Source organism: Corylus avellana, chromosome ca4, assembly GCF_901000735.1.
Source record: "Corylus avellana chromosome ca4, CavTom2PMs-1.0".
Lineage (NCBI taxonomy): Eukaryota > Viridiplantae > Streptophyta > Magnoliopsida > Fagales > Betulaceae > Corylus > Corylus avellana.
The window spans coordinates 22273704-22288138 of NC_081544.1; the positions used below are offsets into that span (position 1 = coordinate 22273704).

Sequence of the window (14435 nt, forward strand, 5' to 3'; positions counted from 1 at the left end):
ATTTACCTTGTTTAAATTCAAACGATATCTACTAATTTCGTCTAAAATTTTAGTAAAAAATATTATAATATTTTCATTTTCTCGGCAACCAAACAAAAAATCCAAAACAAAAATTGATGGAATCAAATTCTAAGAAGAAACATCCATAAAAACTTATACAACTAACATCAAATTCACAAACTTCCTCTAAAGTTTGTGAGAAATACAAGAAACACCCACTTCACTGTGCAGAGATTTCCACAGAGAGAGAGCGAGAAATACATACAGATTACTTTCCCAAAAATTAAAAAAACATAGCGTTAGAAGTGAGAGAGAGAGACAGAGAGAGAGAGAGATGGGTGCGGCAGTAGGAGGAGTGATATTGGACGAGTCAGTACTATTAGCCCCTCAGCACGACGACGATGTTCCTGCGAACTCATCGTTACAATCCGGCGCTGAGTCTCTTCTTCGGAAGCTCCGCCATTCCAAAATCCGTGTGGTATTCCATCTCTCTCTCTCTCTCTCTCTCTCTCTCTGTAACTTGATTGTTCTTGGTGCAATATAGTGTTGCTAACTTTCTGGGTTTTCTTTATTTAAGCTGTTCTTCTTGTTTCTTCCCTTTTATTTTTTCCTATCGTTGCAGAAAAATATTTAACGTCTAAGACCCATCAACTTTTATAATTTTATAATTGAAATGCTTCTGATTATCGCAATGGGTTAATTATCACTGTATTTTTCTTTTGTTGCAATTTCTACTTCTTATAAGTTGCAACTGCATGTTATATTATTGATATCTGTTTTCACACAAGCGCACAATTGCACTCATTTGTTGAATAATCTATTCTTTCACCAAATTTGCTGATATTTCCATGATGAGATTGCATTGGCTTGAGTATTAATACGTGTCTATCATTTCTAAACAGTTCTTTATTCTTGTCCTTCCATTTAGTGTAAACGTCTTATTAAGAAAAGGTGAACCACAATATGTTGTAGTAAATTTTGTTTTCTCTGATCACTGCAATTTAAACTATGCTCTCTATAAGGTTTGTTCTAAACCCTTGACTCAGAGAGGGGAATGTAGAAAATGCACTTCCTCAGATATTGATGTCTTATATGCGCTGCATTTCTAAAACTCCTTTATTAAATCATGTTGATTGGTAAGCATTGCCTTGTCTTTGCAGGGGATTTCTTATGGACTGGATCTCTCAGATCATAAGGTAGTTTATCTTGCACTACTCATGTAACAAGCTATATATATAGCAATACCACATAACTTCGTCATCATTCTCTTTATTTGATTATACGCCAAAAAATCTGTAGCATTACTCAAATTTGAGTACCAGACCATCATTGTTCTTCAAGATGTACCTTTCTTTTTATTCAAAGAATCATCCTTTATTTGGTACAAAAATTTTATTCCTTTCTGTTGTCATTAAGTATTGAACTGCTGAATACGATATCCTTTTACTGGCTCAAGCCGCAACTGAACTTCCTAGTGGTCCACAGAGCATTTCTTTTATCCTGATGACAAAGCTGATAACAATTCTCTCTTCTTGTTATAGGTGAGTCTTCTTAAAAGGATGGCGACACTATACTCGTATGACTGTTTTATCTTAAATGCATCTTCTTTAGATGATGCTAAAAATGAGATTATTCTGGCTTGGGGTGACATTGGAAGCAGTATTTTGTACCTAGTTTCTGACAAGAAGATGGAAGTATTTCCTAAACTAAGCAACTGTGGTTGGCTGGTCGTTGTTCTAGGTGAGTACCACTATACCTATTTTCCCCCAGTAGGGGAGCCTCAGAATTTTGTTTTGTTGAGCGACATATATATGGATATACTGGGTCTCCTGGAAAGCATTAACTGTCTACTACTATTCTGGAGTTCAACATCAAGATTTAATGTATCTCAACGGAACATGTCTTGGGCATTCTCTGAGACAAAGAAATTCAAAAAAAGCATCTAGTTGATTGTGATTATCTTGGTGTGGGATCTTTTGGATCTCTTTTACAAAAAGATGGGATTTAAGAGGAGTTTTTGGTTTTATGTTTGGATACTTATATTGGGTCGTAGACAGAAATGGCCCTGTAAGCTGCAAATGGCAGTTGTACAAGGAGTGTCTCAATCTGGAAATCAGTTATCTTGATTGGGATGGCAGTGGGCCATAAATTTGTTGACTCTGTTCTTGGACTTTGTAATCCATTTTAATTGTCTCTACCAGATATTAAAATGAAACTATCTAATTGGCTTTACCTTCTATCACAGGATCTCCTGGGCAAGAATCAGCAGATGGTGTGCACCGCCCTCTTCTGTATCCATAATGCATATGATCCTGATTTTTTTTAGGCATAATTATAATTAATTCTAGCCAGTATATACTCGTTTTCTATATTTATATTCGTATCTTGTCATTTATATGTGCTTTTTATTTAGTGAAAAGTTGACAGTCTCTTATATAATCAATTAAGGTTAGATTATTTGCTAAATTTATTTGCTCCTTTGCTTTGAGATATTGAAGGTGGTAGGGCATGTGAGTATTCAAGCATGGTTTATATCAACAAGCTAGAAGAGTTGCCTTTGACTGTATGCCACTTGAATCGAAAGGTTGCGAGCTTATTCCTATGTCACTATTCCAATTATGGAGAATTTTATTTTATTTTTATATTTTTAATGTTTAAAGAGTTAACATGGAGAGACAAAATATATGTTACTTGCTAATATATATATTGAAATGTGCATCATCTGGAAATTTGACAATTTTTTTAATTTTTTGGTTGGCAGATTTTCGAGGAAAATAAATATCCAACTATGGCATTTGTTTCTAAATCCATGTCTTTTGAGCATGCCATAGGTTCTGTAACGATTCAAGAAAAGCACTAGCCACATCTGTGTTATCATCTCAAAATGACTAGTTAATTTGAAGTTTTTCTAAACTCACTTATAAAGCCTAGTTTTAGCTAAAGTAAGTATTGTGGGATTTAGCACACATTCGTGTCTTTATAAACCATCAACTTTTTGTGGACTATTCATCTTCCGAATATGGAACCGGGGTGCTACAATCACCCTCCCCCCTTAAACCCTTGACGTCGTCGTCAGGTCGATGTCATGCGGTGCTAATAGTACCACATGGCATTCTTAGGTGGCTTTGATACTATTTGTAACAACTCAAGGAAAGCGCTTGTTATATCTGCGCTATTACCCAAAAAAGATTAGTCAATTTGGAGTTTCTCTAAAATTACTTATAAAGCATAGTTTCACATAGTAAGCAATGTAAGACTTCGTATCCATGAGTGTCTTTATAAACCACCCACTCTATGTGGGTTACTCATATTCCTAATATGAGACTGGGGTGTTACAGGTTCATCTCAAAACACAAAATTTTTTCAATTTTTCGGGAATAAAGAGATGATAAAATAATAAGAAATTAACCTAAAATAATATTATTGGGCTGAATACCATGCGTATATTTAAAGAATCAGTATTTCTAAGCCAAGGAAATAACACTTAGAGTAGCAAAATCATTCATGATCCACATGATAACAAAGAAATAAACTTTCTCGAGTTCCTAAAACTAAAAAGACATTTTCTATGACCTCTTTGAACTCAATATTCAGAACACATGACCAACAAATGAGTGATGAGCCTGAAAGTGTTCGAGTTTTGCAGTGTATTTGGATTTCAGAAAGTGAAAAATAAGTGTTTTGATCTCCACTATCCTTTGGCATTGTGTCTGTTATACATTTCAGTATAGTCAAGATTTAATGTGCTACATACCTGGATTTCACTCACTGAGAAGTCTTTTGTTGAAACATTTCAATATTCAACTCAAACTGCTGGTCTATGTAGCCATGCAACATTGCATTCTTAGGTGCAATGTTGTCACTTACTGTGGCCCATTCAAACTTTTGGACCATGATGTTTAGCCATTGGGTGGCTGTGTTTATTAACAGTTTGTTTAACTTTGTCAGCCATATTGGTGGAGTGTGTGTGTGTATCCCCCCGGCTGGAAAAAAAAAATGGAGTCAATTTGACTTTTATTAATTGATTGGGGATATTGGCTCTTTCATATTCTTTGGTAGCATATAATGAACTTTTCTGCTGTTCCTGAAGGTTTAGGTTTGTATTATTATAAATGTCTTGTGGCTACCATAGCTTGCCACAGTCCTTTTTAACCATATAGAATATAAATTGAGAAGTTGAAGAGCACGAGTTGCATTATGATGTAGGTTATACGAATGTATCTCATAATTCATGTATTGTGGTTTAGATAATGCTATCTCTTTTCTGAGTATATTCTTTTTTATGTTACACATGTTCATGACCTTTTAATTTTCTTTTAATGTTTTGCATTGCAAGCAGGCACTTCGCAGCAGTGCTGCAACTGTTGGATATGTTATGAAACCTTCTCGTGAAGAAGATTTTGCTAAGGTGAGCCCTCTATGAAGAAATGAAGGAAATCGTAGTTGTTAGAAAAAAGTTAAAAGATAATAAAAGAAGTACAACTGGTGAAGTTGGCACAAAAGCAGGATACTCCCAGATTTATTTGTCATGTTAAGATGATATTGGAACTAACTGAATTTGGTGTTTAGAATTTTATACTTCAAAGCGGCTTTGACTTCAGGACATTGCTTTTTTCTTGAAATAAAAGTAGTAGACTTGATGGTTATATGAAATGTGATGGATCCGAATACTGTAATTATCTGATTGAGTGGTTTTTGGCCCAAGAGATCTTGTTTGATTTGATTTTGCTAGCACTCTGCATGTTCATGTCTGCAGTTATTCTCATGATAAATTCTAGTCTTTTATGTGTACTATTTGGATTCATGCAATTTGAAGCTTATGAGTTCTCCTGATCTTTGCAGAGGGGTGCATTCCCTTTGTATCCTACTCAAAATGGATTGATGTTCTTGCCCCTCACCTTTGAGCTTCCTTTAGCACCTCAGTTGCAAGAAGTTGACATAGTTCTCCACAAAGCAACTGATGAAATTGTATCCATTGAATTGAGCAGTTCTACAAACTTCTCTGAAAGAATATCTTACACCAGGGGCATGCAGGAATTGCAAAGGTGATTTTTCTGGTCCATAGAACTGTCATTGCACCATCTAACATGAACAGGGTAATTTTGGGGGGAGAGGTGGAACCAACATGCCAATGCCAGTTTACTTATCAAAAAAAAAAAAAAAAAACATGCCAATGCCAGCTATTGATGATTTATCACATGAAGCTCCATTAAATTATTTGCTTGTAGGAGTTTTTTTTTTGTGATTATGTCACCATTAATCTTGTTATGTTTCCTCCTTGGCCAAAGTTAAATGTTTGCCTTGTTAGAGAGAGAGAAAAAAGGGTTCTGCCTTGTTTGAGTTGTCTGATACTAAAATGCCTGAAATGGAGTTGACAACTTGTGCAACGAAATAGCGTAATTAGCTGAGTATTAGCCAAGCAGCAATCATATTGAATTTTCTTGTGAGCTTGTGAGCAGAGGGTTCCCAAAAGAATATATCTATAGGGAACTTTGAGGTATCTTTGCAGACTGTTGCATATCTGTTTATTTTAGTATCAATGGGAAGGGGCATTATGTGATACAGTTTCTAAGGTTTTTTCTTTAAACATTTGTTCTCACACAGATATATGGAGCATCAATCGGATTGCTGTGTGATTGACCCATTTAATAACATTTACCCTGTAGTGGATCGGCTGAAAATTCAAGAGATTCTCCTTGGGCTGGAGGCTCTTAATACTGAAGGCCACTGTACCATCAGGGGCCCCCATTTTCTCAAGGTCTTATGTCTTGATGGTATTTTTGTTATGCTTGTAACAACTGCTACTGCAAATTAATAACAAATAGCCTGGATGATTTACTTGTTTATACTATGCAAACTTTTTTGTAATTGGCAACTTTTAGGTGTAGATGTCTTCCATAATTTTATGTTACTACTTAACTGTTTCTTTTATTTATTTTAATGACAAGATAGCTCCTAAATCCACAAGTATGGTATCCATGATAATTTGCATCGTATACCTGCATTTTAGAATGGATATCTATCACTGGGCTACAATGCTATTAGTTGTTATATGCTCTGTAATATAATGGATCTTGCATTGCTCATAAGTAAAACTGTTAGTTCTAGTTTGCTATTTCTAAGATACACAAAGAAACACAATACTATTTCAGAATAACTCTTCTGCAACTTTATCTCTATATGATCATCCATGATGAATCTATGCACACACCATTAAAGGCAACAACGATGGTCTAATTGTGTTCTGTTTTTTTTTTTTTTTTTTTTGATAGGTAATAATTGTGTTCTGTTAAAGTACTTGGGCATGAGTGAAATAGCAACTGGATTGCTCTCTCTAGAATGTCTCTCTCTCTCTCTCTAGACTCGGATGAATTTCAAAATTTGAATTTTTGAAAGTTTTTTCTGCGATCGGTGGCGCGGCTGGTGCTGCGCGTTAGGGTTCGGCGTATGGAACGCAGTTTCTCTTTTGAAGCCAAAACCTTCTGCCTTTCGGCAAAGGTTGGGTGTCCTAACCTTCGTCTGGAGGAGAGGAGAAAAGGTTTCGTGGGGTATATTTACGCGAGCATTCGGTTCGTGGGGTATATTTACGCGAGCATTCGGTGTTCGTCATGGTTGGTGGAAACGGTGGAAGCGGCGATTCAGGTTCAGGTGAAGGAAGAAATTGCCAAATCTTACCGTGAGGGTGATAAGGCCACGATGGTCCACGGGGGAGGTAATAAGGCCGGAAGGTTCTTGGAGGTATCGGTGTTGGCTGAGGGTGGTCGTAAGGGAGTCATTTGGCTTCCGGAGGGACGTTTTGGGAGGGGCTGGCGGCGTTTCGCGGGAGAGCTTCGGCAACTGATGTCGGCACAGATCAAGTCGGATGGTACGGCGGAGTCGGGGGTTCCATCTTCGGCGGGGTTTCTAATGGATGGTCCTTCTTTGGGGGTCGATTCCGGGAGGTCTTTCGTGGATGTCCTTCGATCTTCTCCGGGCGTCGAGGCGAGAGCAGTTGAGTATCCGAGGTCTCTCGATTTGCTTCCGGGGTCGTCTTGGTGGGATTCGGAGTATGACGGTTTGGGGTTGCGGTCTGCCGTGGATTGCTCTGCGTTGGAGAGCTTGTCTTCTCCTCTGGCGGAGGCGGCTGGTTCAGTGAGTTTGAGGAAGAAGAAGAAGGGCAAGATCGGTATTAGTGGATTGATGAGGCTTCTAGGGCAAATCCAACGTAAGTTGGACTGGGTCTGTGCAGGGGTTGTCTCGAAGCCCAATCGCAGGAGTAAAAGGGCTCGTTTTTTGGGCCTATCAACTTCTGCTTTGGGTTGTGATTCCGGGTCGGTCTCTGAAGTGGGTTTGGGTCAAAATTTGGATCCGGTTCAGCACTTGGATCCGGATTTCTCAGATCCAGTCCATAACTCTTTCTCATTACCTTTGGAGTCTGTATCGGCTGGGATTCCTCTAGCCTCTGAAGAGTGTTTGGAGCCGTTGGCTAGGTCTTCTTTGAGTTTGCAGGTTACCGGTTTGGATTCCGGCGATGGGTCTTCCCCGGCAGTGTTCTCTCTCTCTCCGGTGCGAGTTTTGGGCGAGATTGTTGGGTCTGCCGGTGACGGGTCCTCTCAGGGGGCTACTTTTTCCCTTTCTGCGGAGGCTGTACCGGCGAGCACGTTGCGCAGGGACTGGGAGGGCTCTCTTTCTTCGATGCCTGAAATCTGCCGGGGTGCGTCTGTGTCTTCGGAGATTTCTGATTCGGCTCGTCTTTCTATTCTCAAGGAGGCCTTCGCTGTTCCTTGGGAGGTGGACTCTCCGGCGAGCTCTTGCAGGGATAGGGAGGTTCCTTTTTCGGGGGAGGAGGAGCTGGTTGTTCGTCCTTCTTCTCCGGAGAAAGGTTTGTTTCGTCGTGGGTTCTTGAGTCCGAGAGCTGTCTCTCCCGCTCCGGTGGTGTTGAAGGATTCTTTGTCTTCTAAGGGAAAGGACCCTGTTCTGGTTCCCTCTGCGCCGGTGGAGGTTCAAGCTGGCTGTTTTCTTTCCCCTGCTACTACCTCATTGTTCTCGTCGCAGGGATGCACTTCACTCTCGACTACTTCCCTTCTCGATGGGGCGGTTGAGATGGGGAGGAGTCTTAGCCGTCCTTTTCCTCGCATGACAGAGAATGGTACTCCCATTTACTCCTCTAAATCCTCGTCCCAACTGTTTTATACCCGGAGGGTGAAGGAAAAAGTCGCAAAGCAGCTGCATAAGAACAAGGACCTGCTTGCTTAGGTTGAAGTTTCTGCCCCTAAGGTTGAAGTTTCTGCTTCTAAGGTTAAGGGGTTGAGGGAGCTCAATAATCTGGATTGCTCCATCTCTCCGATGAAGGGCCGGCGTCGGCGGGGTTTTTTGGGATCGAAAAATGCTTTTTCTTTTCCCCCCTGAGGTGCACTAGGGTTCCACTTGAGATGCACTAGGGCTTTTCTTGGGGTTTGGTTGGGTCTCTTGTATTCCCCTTTGGATGGGTGTTTGGTTTGATTGGGTTTTTCTGGGTTTTTGTTTGGTTTGTTTGGGTTTTTTCTGGGTTTTTCTGGGTGTTTTGTTTGGGTTCCTTTGTATACTTTATTGTGTACTTAGAGGCGCTTTGCGCTTTTTTTGATATATACTACATTACTTATCAAAAAAAAAAAAAATGAGTGAAATAGCAACTCATGGAATTTGTCAGAAAGAAAAGGAAAAAGGAAAGAAAATAAAAAGATGGAAAAAGAAAAAGATGAGGAATCATGCTGTAAAAAAAAAATGGTGGTATTGCTTTATCAATTTTTTTTCTTTTCAATTCTACTACTGGTATTTGTCTAAGTGAATAATTAATGGGATTATCTGCATATATTGGACACAGATAAATTTCATTTTTTGAATCTTTTGATGCTTTAAATGTTTGAAGTTATTCCTAGGTGCACTTATAAAAATTAAAAAAAAAAAAAAAAAAAGTTATTCCTAGGTGGCTTGTCTTGTATACTCCCTGTGTACATGGAGCACCTTACGCTTTTAATGATATTTTAATTATTTATTAAAAAAAAATGTTTAAAGTTATTCTCTCCCCCTAACTGGGTGTCTCTTTTGTGTACTCCATATATACTTGGGTTGCACCCCTTTATGCTTTCTAATAAGGTTGAATTACTTACAAGAAAAAAATGTTTGAAGTTATTCCGTTGATATTCAAATATTGGATCCTTTTTAAAATTCTTTGAATTTCTTCACAAATTCAGTAAGTCTGGTTTTTAATTGTGCAGGTTGATAATTTCCATGAACATGATTTGGTGCAAAGGCTGTCTGAAGCCAAATTATCTCTTCCAAGTATTGTGAAACCGCAAGTTGCCTGCGGTGTAGCTAATGCTCACACTATGGTACTAACATTTTCTAGTTTCATTTTGGATTCTGGTATTATGAGTTTTTCTTTCAAGTTTTTTCAGCATGCTACCCTTTATTGAGGGCCAATTACCTTGAATTCGATGTTGCTAGAAGGTTTGCCAATGACTAAAGTAGACACCCATATTTAGGAAAGATGTGGGAAAGCCATCTGCAAAGCAATATAGTATTGTGAAACTTCATGTATTAGCTATACATCTTCTAGCAATTTTTTATGTTATGGAATTGTGTAAACAAATTGAAACTTTTTAAAGAATTTATTTGGCTATGGCACAAATATGGGTGTTGGTGTTTAATGCAGATATAACATCACTGTTTAACATTTGTATTCCTTTTTAAGTTCATGTTTACCATGAAAAGTTGCTTCTGCATTATGTAAACAAAATTTTTGAACAAAGAAGAGTTACAAGGACATCTATATTTATGTCAATGTTTTCTGTCAATGTTACGTTCTTATTTCATTTAAAAGAAAAAGGTTCTTTTTTTAAAATGTGTTTGATAATAATCTTTGGGGCCTTTAAGCCCTACATTCTATAAGGGGCAATAGGGGTACTGGTTCAAATTTACAGTGCATTATAAGCAGCTTGGTGCTAATCCATGATTTGTTGTCAACAGTTCCTCTGTTAATTTTGTAGCCCAAAAAATTGGAAAAACTAATAAACCTAGATATTTACAATCTGGTAATGCACATTATTCAGTTCAATAAAGGCTTTAGGGACTGGGAAATATGAGATACAAACTCATTGTTTGAACATAGTTTTATGAGTTTAAGTTTGTGGGGTTATTATCATCTTTTAGCTACAGGTTTTTGGTATTTTCCTTTTTATCCAAAGTCTAGTTTCCTTGGTAAGAAGATGTTTGTGCTTTTTACTTTGCATGGATTGCATTTAGTATAAATTACCTACACACATCATTCTGCAATTTCTATGTCCGGAAAGCATGCAGTTTATGAGGAGAAAACTCAGATACATGCATAGCAAGTTTGTTGCCCTCTTTAACTTTTAGTTTGCACACATCATCTTTCTGTTTCAGGTTGATTGTGGTTCCTTTTTTATCCATTACCTGCATTCCGATTTTTGTGCCAGATCTTTGCCTTAAACAATGATTCTCTCTTCATTTGGCTTCAATTCCAATTACCATTCATTACTGGCAAATGATATGCTTTTATACTTCTTGATCTAATGTCATTTCGAAAAGGAATTACGTTGCAAATTCTTGTATTCCTGGTGCAAAATGGTTAATGGGTTGCCATGATTTTATGTGCATGCGTCCAGAAAACTAATTAGTTCATTTCTTCAACTTGCCAAAAACATTGATTTTGACCGTTCTTATTTAGATATTGTTCTTGGTATATTACAAGCAAGCTATGATTGTACGCACTTTTTTTTTTTTCTTTTTAAAATTTAATTAAGTACCTTAATCTTTTACATAACAGGCAATTGTATTCAGAACTGAAGATTTTAAGGACTTGATGGTTCCTCTTCCAGCTGTTGTGCAGGTGAGCAAGAAACAACTTGCATTTTGAAGACTTCAGGATTTCTATTTGCCTTATCATGGCTAACTAGTTGGCACTCTTGAAATTGTCTTTAATTATTTCAATATGGAAACTGTATCAACTCCAACTATGTATGACATACTTATGGAAGTGGGTGTGAGGGCCCAAGTGTCAAATGCATTCACGTGTATGGTTAATATCTTGTGAAGCAAGGTTAATTTGTTGACTGTTGAGTAGAATGGGTTACTCCTTTTGGCTGAACTTGGAAATGACTGGAACTGCAGGAATACGTAGATCATTCATCCACTCTGTACAAATTTTACGTCCTGGGTGAAAAAGTTTTCTATGCTGTTAAAAAGTCTACACCAAACGCAGATATCTTGATGAAATTATCTGAAAGTAATGGACTCAAACCTCTAGTTTTTGACAGGTATGTGTCTTTTCTCACTTCTGTTTTCCGTCTTTCTTTTTGGCCAAGGGTTTTTGGAGCAAATGGTATCTCCTCCCATCAATAGCGATGGGTTCAACGCCATTTTGGGTCTGCAAGTTTTATTTATCTAGTACAAAAAGTTTCTCTCTTTCTTTTGGTTTTTACTTGTCAATATATGTTTCAGAGCGTGTATTGGATGACCTATAATGTGCTGATCGCTCTTTGCAGCTTAAAATCTCTACCCACTGGCGGTGAAGACCAGCATCGTGGGGACAGTAATTGCTCCAAGGTCACTAATCATTGCATTGATCTTGAGCTGGTCACAGATGCTGCAAATTGGCTAATGGGAATGCTTGATCTTACTATCTTTGGCTTTGATGTTGTTGTAAGTAGTTCATTCAAGTTCTCTTGACTATATACTCCATGGCATTTTCATCATTACTAAATTAAACTGTCTCGTCATCTTTAGGATGATTCCAGTTTCCACAATGTTATAACTGATATCTTTATTGCTGAACCTTGTAGATTAACACAGAATATAAAAACTAAAATTGACCAAGCCTGTATCATAAAATCTACCATTGGGATCCCTAGAATTTCTTATCTTCCTCAAAAAGCTCCTTCTTCAAAGCAGCTAATCTCATAGACACTAATTCCATCCGACTTCCTTGCCCTTCTATATTCTGGTATCTGCTGTTTTATAAATTGTTTAAATTTTCCAAAGGAACTATTATGTATAACTTAAAAGGTTTCCTATAATCAATCCCTGTACTTTCATTAAAAATAAAATTGCCTTTAACTAATGTTTGGACAACCCATTGGATACCAATCTGATCAAACAGAAATCTTGAAATGCTGGTCAAACAAACAGTGGATAAAAAGGTGGTTGACAAACTATGCAGAAGCTCTACTTATTAGGTAGTTGAAAAACTATGGAGAAGTTCTACTTACCATGGCATCTTGAAATCAGGGATTGACTATCAGGGTATCATTAGAGTGGCAAGCAAGAAGTACTGCCTATAAACCATACCAGTCAAAATATATAAATAAATGAAATAAAAAGATGAGCTAGAGAAGTTGCTGAAGTAAACATAGTTGCAAGTTGGGGCCTTGAAAACGTCGCTACTAATTTCACCACAAATTAAGTTCCTAACCTGGCTCTAAAGAGGAGAAAGAGGTGATGCAGAGCATGAAAGCTCAACACCACTGCTCAAGGGTTCAAAGTCAGAGGAATATATCATTTGTTGCGAGTCAAATTTGGGGACAACTATAATAATGGGAAACCAGAATCAGCCTTTGGTGAAGGAGGGCAAGGATGTCAGGTGCCAATCTCAAGGATGGCGTAGTGTTTCTTTTGCTCTTGACCACCATTTAAAAGTACATCGTTTAAGTTGAGTTGGTTCATATCATCGATATCATACATAAACATTCCTGTTAAATAGAGTCAAACACTATGGTTATGCAAAATCAGTATTACTATATTTGTGGGTTACTAGATGTGCAGGGTGAGAGAGGTCCACTGATGGGGTTTCTTTCCTCCTAATCTGCATCAATTATGCCAAATTGGAATAAAGAAAAGTAAATCATGTATCCTTTTTTTATGTATGTTAAATAGATAAACATAAAGATTGAGATTTTCACTTACTCGTGTTATATAAACATCCATATGTTGGTCATTATTTTACGTTCTTTAGATTTGTTCTAAACGTGTGATTTTCAGTATCTTGCTTGTTATAAAACTAAATGTGATTGATAGATTTCTTGCTTTCCTCCTCTTTAGTAACCTTGTTTATTGTGCTGAAATTTCAGATTCAGGAATGCACCGGCGACCATGTCATTGTGGATGTAAATTATCTCCCGTCATTTAAAGAAGTGCCTGATGATATTGCAATCCCTGCGTTTTGGAGCGCTATTAAGAAGAAATTTGAATCAAGAAAGTCGAAGTAAGCAACAATAGCTCCTCTTTTACTGTGATGACCAGATGTTGGTTAGTGAAGATATCATCACATCTGGCTTTAAGATGCCAACCATGATCTTTTTTGTGTTGGAGGTGAAATATAAGATGCATATTCAGCAATTACATATCGTGGCACTTTGGGAGGAAATCTGAGCAGAGGAAGTGTCAATATCCTTTTCTTTACTGCTATTTATCCTTCAGCTTCTTAATGTAATTTCCATCTACAAGCAAGCTCTTTTCGGAACACTTCAGTCTCACTTTGAAAAAATGAGTAGTTGACATAGAGTGAGTGAATTATAAAGACATTTATGAATGATAAGTCCCACATTAGCTTCTTATTAGGTGAGATTGATTTTTATAAGTAATTCTAAGAATGTTCTAAATTGACTAATTATTTTGGAGTAATAATGTAGATTTGACTAGAGCTTTCCGTGGTCGTTAGGCATTCGCCATTCACTGCCCCATGTCGACAATTTTTTTTTCTTGTATAAATTCTAGATACCCTTTGCCTCCAGCTATACCTTTGGGGACAAACTTTTTATTTATTTTTTATTTTATTTTACTTATTATTATTTTTTTAATAATTAGTAACCTCTGGGGACGACTTCCCCATGGAATAGCAGCAGCATAAAGATATGAAGAATGAAATAGCTATTGGGTGAGCCAAAAATTGGGAGTCCACTAAATCTTGCCTAGAAAAGATTTCCAAGGGGGAGACATTAACCTCTCTCTATACAATGTTGATTGGCCTTTTTTGTTTGAAAGATTTGTCCATTTTAGTATGCTTACAAGGGCTTTGTGGAATTGCTCAATTGTGGGGTAGTCAGTGCTGATTTTACTGGGTTATAATATCTTCCTGTTTAGAGTCCTTTCTTATCCATTTACTATTTGATTTGTTGGTCCATCGTGTCTGCAAGAAATTGTTTTGGATTTGTCATCTTTGGCCTTATTGTACATCCAAACAATAAAAAACAAACATATATTTGATACATATGCTTCGAGTTATCCATCTTTTATTCACCAACGCTTGTGGCATGGTCCCTCTAAAGCATTTATTTGGTAGATGAAAAATGGTTTTTTAGTTGAGAAACCATGTCACATCGGCTTTTGGTAGATGAAATGTGAATACTTATTGGCGTATAGTATGTTTAGGCTAAACCAAATCCAAAACATTAATTGTG

The 14435-nt window shown here is 37.3% G+C and overlaps 1 protein-coding gene across 1 annotated transcript; it reads left to right on the forward strand.

Annotated features, from left to right (window-relative positions):
• Positions 1 to 167: 167 nt before the first annotated feature.
• LOC132179061 (inositol 1,3,4-trisphosphate 5/6-kinase 4) lies at positions 168 to 13678 on the forward strand. The gene is made up of 13 exons (XM_059591687.1): positions 168 to 478; positions 1161 to 1196; positions 1542 to 1740; positions 2246 to 2272; positions 2499 to 2584; positions 4340 to 4408; positions 4843 to 5045; positions 5605 to 5758; positions 9237 to 9350; positions 10808 to 10870; positions 11152 to 11297; positions 11526 to 11682; positions 13107 to 13678. The coding sequence occupies exons 1-13, from the start codon at positions 335 to 337 to the stop codon at positions 13242 to 13244; spliced, it is 1536 nt and encodes a 511-aa protein (XP_059447670.1). The 5' UTR covers positions 168 to 334; the 3' UTR covers positions 13245 to 13678.
• The last annotated feature ends 757 nt before the right edge of the window (positions 13679 to 14435 follow it).

Bases quoted from the DNA above. Each gene is read 5' to 3' on its own strand.
- LOC132179061 (XM_059591687.1), top strand. From the start codon at position 335: ATGGGTGCGGCAGTAGGAGGAGTGATATTGGACGAGTCAGTACTATTA. The intron at 2,273-2,498 runs GTGTGCACCGCC...GAGATATTGAAG, and splicing joins TGGGCAAGAATCAGCAGATG to GTGGTAGGGCATGTGAGTAT. The intron at 4,409-4,842 runs GTGAGCCCTCTA...TGATCTTTGCAG, and splicing joins GTGAAGAAGATTTTGCTAAG to AGGGGTGCATTCCCTTTGTA.